Raw genomic sequence first — 6,977 nt, forward strand, 5'->3', positions numbered from 1 at the left:
GGAATCTGCCTATAGTTGGTGATGCTGTGGGATGCAGGTCCAGCCCTAAATGGCTCGAATTGGAGCTTAGCACTGCTATCGAGCACACTGGAGCATCCTTGCCAGCTATCTTATTTTCAAAATCGGTTATTAAAAGTGCATGTGATGACTTTATTCTTTGCAACTCCGTAAAAATATTGAATCAAATTAAGAGAATCTTGAACCTCCCGGTAGTGTCAACTTTTGCCCCGATCTGCCACAGTCCTAGCTTTACGCCTAGTACAATGGATGCTGCTTTCAAACAATGGCCTGTCAAAGGGTTAATTGCTATAAAGGATCTTTATATTGACAATCATTTTGCCTCTTTTGCTCAGCTTCAGACAAAGTACAATCTCCCTACAAGTCATTTTTTTCGGTACTTACAAATTAGGAATTATGTCAAGCAAGCATTCTCAAATTTAGATACCATCCCCATACAGCATGTCTTTTACAATATGATGAACGAACCTCCCACCTCAAAACACTTAATTTCTCGGCTTGTCAACCTTTTTTCTTCGGCAGCCCCCTCTTGCCATATTAAAGAGGCTTGGACAAGGGACACTGGTTTGGTTATCTCTGACGATCTATGGGCTGAAGTGTTAAGTCGGATAAAACTATGCTCTGTTAACGCCCGGCTTCAGTTAATTCAATTTAAGGTTGTCCATAGACTGCACTATTCCAAAACCAAATTGAACAAGATTTTTCCTAACGTTTCCCCCAAATGTGATAAATGTAAACTTGTGGACGGTACTCTTGGGCATCTTTTTTGGTCCTGTTCTACGCTTACAGCCTTTTGGACTAGTATTTTTAGTTTCTATAGCACTGTTTATGATAGGCAACTGTATCCTGACTGTCTTATGGTGATCCTGGGCTGCTCCGGCGACTCCTTGGCACTTCCCTTTGCTGTTCAACAGGCCCTCATGTTTGGTATGGTGATTGCCAAACGTTTGATTCTGGGGGAGTGGAAATCTGCCTCCCCTCCCTGCTTCAAGAGGTGGCTCGAGGAGATGGTCTCCTGTCTATACCTGGAAGAAATTCGGTTCTCTACGTCTGATTCCATGGAGAAGTTCAGGAAGATATGGGGGCCCTTTATAGACCACATTAAGAAGGACAGTCCACACCCTGGGTCCTGACCACATTGTTTTAACTGCTTTCATTCTGAGCTGTTGCCCATAACTGTTTTTGCATGATTGTTATCAGCTCCTCCTAGCGATCTTTGGATTTGATCTTGTGGATTGGACTCACTAGATTGTGAGTTGTTTGACATGTATACCAGTTGCTTTGTTTGCTTCTCTGCTGTTTTTAATAAGTGCTGGCCTTGTACCCTGTTGTGTGGTTTGTTGCTCTGTTTTTTTTGTTTGTTTGTTTGTTTGTTTTTTGGTTGTTATTGTCTTTATTGTCTGTGTTCTTCTGTCCCGCTGTTTGTGAATGTGTAAAAAAATTTTGAAACTTGCATAAATAAATACATTAAAAAAAAAGAAAAAAAAAGAAAGAAGAAACGAGTCAGGGATGCATAGCAAGCACAACAAGACACCAGCAGCCCAGACCTTTCACCAACTGAAGACATTTGCAGCACCATAAAACATGACAGAGAAGAGCTGGGACTATGTGAAAGGGTGAAGTGCTGCAGTAAAGTTGCAATGGTCCTATCTTTTATACAGTCTATAGTTCACTCTATTCGATTACCCTTTTCTCATGTTTTTGTTAGTTAGGGAGATAAGACATTGTTATTTGGTTTTATTCTTTTCATAAATAAGTTTTGTACATCCTTTAGATACGGTCCCTTTTGTTTGTTGTTTTGGGGTCCACCCCGAAGCTGTAGTTCGCTCCTTTCCTTTGTTAGAATTCAATCACTGTGAAAAAAAATCACCATCAAAATTGTACTGGTTGTGTGATGTGCTGCTTGGGGTCAGACAGGGGTGGATCACCCTTATATTATGGTCTGGCCACCCTTAGACAGGCCATAACACTAACTAAAATGAAAATTAAAACTAGACTTATAACTGGCTGGCTGGTGTCCTTACCAGTGTCCTTGGGTCTGAACTGTGGGCTCCTCTTTCCAGGTGTTCGTACTGCCTGAGTGGCACCAAGGTGTGCTGTCTTGCCTCTTTTGGGTTTTCTGCATGTTTCTGGCTCAACATGCAAGTATCCACTTCTTGACGTTCGCTGTTGGTTGCAGCCACTTGAGGTTTTTGGGCTCATTTGGGTTCTCAACACTGGGCGACTTTGATGGGAGTGAAAGCATCCTCACAACATAAATCACCACACTACCTGCTTTTGTTTCAGGTTTTTTCTTTATCCTTGTTAACATGTTTGGGTACTGGGTTTACCTGTAATGCATTTTGTGCTCCAAAAGCTGTTATTTTGTGCAGCTGTGCTCCAAAAGCTGTAAGCATGACCTTTCTTATCATTAGATTGTGCCACACCAGCACCTGAGAGAAAAGCTTTGAGTTTGATTTTGTGTTTGTGTTTTGCAGGCACTCAGGAGAATAAGTCATGATGTTTCTTGTGTTTGTCATGTTAGTATCTCAGTGCTTGTCAATCACCAGTCAACAGTGTCACCACTGTGAACAACATCCTGCGACTGTTTGAGCCAAAACCTTCGAGAAGTCCCTGCAGCTGCTTCAAAACTCATCACTGAGCTCGATCTCTCTTTTAACACGCTGGAGACAACAATGAAAGATGACTTTCTTTCATATGCTGCTTTGAGGGCTTTGCTGATGAAGTTCAGCCAAAACAGGAAACATGCAGCAGGAGACAGTAACTTGTTAAAATGTTATAAAAGGTACAATTAAAGATTTTCACCCTACAGGGTTGTCAATGATCCAAGGATAAATGTCTAATTTGGTCAAAAGTTTATAAGCCATTTCTGGAGAGACTGCAGTGGAAATGTTGTCACTTTTGGACTTTGCTACCTGCAGCTAAACATTTGCAGCTAAATCATTTATTTAAAAGCAGAAGCTGCAACTGATCGAGTGAATGTTTGTCTGAAAACTTAAACTGAACTCCAAGCGTACCATTGCTCCAGCTTACCATCTTTACCTGAGTGAATCAGTTTGTTGAACAATCTAAATGATTCAGAAACTTCTGTGACATCAACTTAACTAAGGCTCATTACAAATTTCACAAAACACTGCTGAATACTTTTAATATTTTTTTTATTAGTTATTTTTGTTTTGTTGTTATTTTGATTTTAATAAAACAAAATAACATAAAGAATCAAATTGTTTCTTTGTTTTTTTAAATTTAATTTATTTTACAAATAAATTAATAATAATATTAATAATAATAACAACAAATTAGTGCTGTCAGCGTAAACGTCATTAGTTAAAATGACGTTAACGCTGACAGCACTAATTTGTTGTTCCAGAGAGCAAGCCAAACACTGGTCTAGAAAAGGACGATCTCTAGTAGTGCTGCACTACTAGTAGATTTTGTTTTAACCTCCTAGGACCTGGTGTCCACATATGTGGACATAAGATTTATGAGACCAAAATACAAAATTTTGCTCTTCAAAAACCTGATATCCACTTATGAGGGAGGACATTACACTGCCCCTGTTCAATCGAACTTTAAAATGAATGTCCTCATATGTGGATCTCATTTTTTTGAGAAACAAAAAAAAGATAGTCCGAATCTGATGTCTTTGTTTTCACATTCATCAGGTCCCAATCAACCCAAATGGCACAGAGAAATTAAAAATGCATGCCATGAAAGAGTTCAGGTCTTAGGATGTTAAAAATGTCCCTGCTGATGAGACCAGTGAATGTGGGGCGACGGTGGCAAGAAAAAACTCCCTCCTGGAGGAAGAAATCTTGGGAGGACCAGGCTCTCTGGGAGGACCCTTCCTCCTGAGGGCAATACTTACCAGTACTTGTCCTCCAGTGTGCGATGGTGGGCTGGGACGAGTGTTGTTTCTTCTCAGCATGATGATGACCTTCCTTCCATTTCCTGTTTCAGAACTGAGAATGAAGACAAAACTGGTTAACAAGGTAACAGGACATTTAAAAATTCTCTCACTTCAGGATGAGATGCTGTGTCTTCTTACGTTTCTCTTGTAAAACAGCATGTAGGCCGAGTGCTGCTGTTCCTCACAAGCTGCCGATCCGGTTGTGTGGAGCACCTGTGCGTCATTATAGGTGAGCCAGCGATCTGATGTAGAGTGCTGACTCTCCTCAGGATGGACAGAACTACAGATGTAGTGTCCTGAAATCACATTAAGACAAATGAATCCAACTTCTGGAAGTCAGCTGATTCAAGCAAACAGTGATTTTGACTTAGTGCGTCTTAGAACATCAAAAGCTTTTGTGTGTGAGTCCTTCACTGAAAAGTAGAAAGTTTTCATTTTCTGTTTGTAACAAGTCTGTTGTTTTACCTGACTCTGTGCCTCCATAATGATTGATGATGCTGACAAGACTATAACAGCCACCACCCTGAGAAGGAACAAATCCAAAGAGTGTTAGTTTCACAAAGTCTCACATCAGAGCCATAATTAAGCTGATTTGCTGAGGCTACGTCCACACTAATGCGTTTTCGTTTGAAAACACATCGTTTTCTCTCCGCTTTGACCTCCCGTCCACACTGAGATGGCGTTTTCCTCAAGGAAAAACACAGCATCTTGAAAATGCTCTCGAAAACGCACACATTTCAAAACGGAGTTGTCCCGTCGTAGTGTGGACACTCGAAAACGCAGACTTTCTAAAACGATGACGCATTTTAGCCATGTGATGCAGTCATGTGAGCAATTAAACAAAGATGGCCGAGTGCATTTTACAGCAGTTGTTTTGATTGCTCTCAACTTTGACAGCCCTAAAAAAGATTAATATCAGTTTGTACATGCTCCGGATAGCTTTTCTTCAAATTCTGTAATCCTCACTCACTTTTGCGCATGCGCAGGACTGGAACGTAAGCGTTTTCGGCCGTTTCAATGCAGACGCACAACTATTTGAAAATGACTGAAAACACTAGTGTGGACGCGGAGTTTTCAAATCTATCAGGGCTAGTGTGGACGTAGCCTGAGACGTTCTGCAGTCTCTTTTTACCTGATTGGATGGCACCACCAAGTCCCTCTGCAGCCTGACGGGGTCATCCACCTTCTTAATGTTGTAGGTTTGTGTAAAGCCAAACCTCTTCAGATGCAAGATCAGGACTCTGGCAGAAAAGAAAAAAAAAACACAAACAAGGTAGAAAATAAGAAGAATGAGTGTCAAACACAAACAGAAGATGGGAGAAAACGACTGCTCAAGTATTGTCTCGAAAAACTCTGATATTTGATGCGCCACAGTTTGGAAACCTGGTCAGTCGATCACTTCTGATGTGACCTTACTCACCTTGGCAGTGTATCAAAAGACGACTTCAGTTCTGAGGCCGTCCCTCCACAATCACAGCGAAATTCTATTTCTTGTTCCTGAACAACAGCACAGAGAAAACAGGCTTTATGGTAGAAAGAAATCTCAACATATGCACACACACATACGCACAAACACTAACAAAAAAGGTGTGTTAAGATCGCTGACACTACAACTCTATTGGAATTTGTGATCTTACCTTCAAGTATGTCTCTAACATGTTTATAATAGACCCCTCTGGAACAAGGTCAAGAGACAAGCTGGTGAAGTCCTCGTGCTGTGATGATTGGTGACCACAGCTACACATTTCAGGAGTAACGTAGTTAAAGTAAAGATCAGGTAGGTGGAAAAGAGGTATATGAAAATATTGCAACCAGCTCTGCGTTTCTGAAAGACAGGCTTACCTCTTGCATGTCCTCATGTTTTCCATTTTAAAAATGTGATGCTCTTCTACTGGGCAGGTATAACTTTGGCCCAGGAGAGCTGCGTTCCTCTCCAGGTGAGGTGCGAGCCTTTTGACCTCATTGAGGAACAATGTTAGGAATTCATGAGCGTCCTGAAAGAAAAGCAGAGAGATTTAAAACAGTACATCAAAATCAGAAGGTAAAGCAAAAAAACAAAATGTCCAAATAGCTGACGCACTTTCTGTGCACTGCCGGTGTATTCAGGAGCTTGACTGCTGAATGCCTTCTTAAAAGCTCTTAGGTGGTGATCTTTAAGGCCATAATCTGTTGACTCATGACAGTCCCTGACATCAATGAGCCTTCTGTAGAAAGGAAAGGGTAAACAGACATTTCTGCTGTTAGATCTCTTTGTTCTTCAGGTTTTTGAAGAAAGTAGAAGGTTGACGTAGCGCACCTTAAGAGCTGAGCTTCTGGATCTGTGCTCCACAAAACCTCCTGACGCCTGATGTCTCTTATGAACTCCTCAATGTTGAGGAGGCTCTGCAGGCAGGAGTTCATATAGCAGGTGTTTCCGATGTTTGGAAACCTGACACACACGCACAACGTTTACAGTATCAGTGTAAAAGAATTCATTTTCTCCACTTTGACAAAGTGAGCTTTGGTCTTTGTGCACCACGTGTACTCACCCGAAGCAGTCTATAGTCCCAGTTTGACTTTCTATTATTTCTCCACCGCATGCTACACTGCTCCAAAAAGGTAAAAACACAAACACAAAATTAGGAAAGATGTCAGGATGCTGAGCAGTGTATGTGCATGGATGCATGAGCTTTGAAGTTGAAACATTTTGGAGGACGTCTTTCTCTTACCTGTTAAACACATGCTCCCATCCACTCTCTTGGTCCAGAAGCTCCATAATCCAAGTGTCCCAACTCAGGTCTGCTGGGATCGTTTCCGTGGTGCTTCTTACCTGATATAAATATATAGGACATAGCTGTGTGCCTCATTGCTCTTAATTGCTCTCATTTAACTGTGATGAGTAAATGCTTGATGACAGTGACTCTTTCCATAAAACATACCTTCCCGGATTTAAAAAGAGTCTTCACAGTGTTGCTCTCTGCCTCTGCATCGCTGTCAGTTTGCTGCAGAGGACGAACAAACATAAGTTTATTAAAAAGTACATTTTAAAGAGAATGTGTATTTCATATGT

General features: G+C 41.1%; 1 protein-coding gene and 1 long non-coding RNA gene across 2 annotated transcripts; both read right to left on the reverse strand.

Moving 5' to 3' along the window:
- Positions 1-3,796: 3,796 nt before the first annotated feature.
- Positions 3,797-4,455, reverse strand: LOC145429423 (uncharacterized). The gene is made up of 3 exons (XR_013909652.1): positions 4,394-4,455; positions 4,067-4,224; positions 3,797-3,980 (listed from the first exon to the last, which is right to left on the reverse strand). It is a non-coding gene; the product is annotated as an uncharacterized LOC145429423 (long non-coding RNA).
- Positions 4,456-5,000: 545 nt separating this feature from the next.
- On the reverse strand, positions 5,001-6,715 carry LOC145429295 (ubiquitin carboxyl-terminal hydrolase 37-like). Its single transcript, XM_080302573.1, has 4 exons — positions 6,225-6,715; positions 6,009-6,132; positions 5,771-5,922; positions 5,001-5,665 (listed from the first exon to the last, which is right to left on the reverse strand). The coding sequence occupies exons 1-4, from the start codon at positions 6,326-6,328 to the stop codon at positions 5,536-5,538; spliced, it is 510 nt and encodes a 169-aa protein (XP_080158699.1). The 5' UTR covers positions 6,329-6,715; the 3' UTR covers positions 5,001-5,535.
- Positions 6,716-6,977: the final 262 nt, after the last annotated feature.

This window comes from Astatotilapia calliptera, chromosome 6 (assembly GCF_964374335.1).
Source record: "Astatotilapia calliptera chromosome 6, fAstCal68.1, whole genome shotgun sequence".
Classification (NCBI taxonomy): Eukaryota; Metazoa; Chordata; class Actinopteri; order Cichliformes; family Cichlidae; genus Astatotilapia; species Astatotilapia calliptera.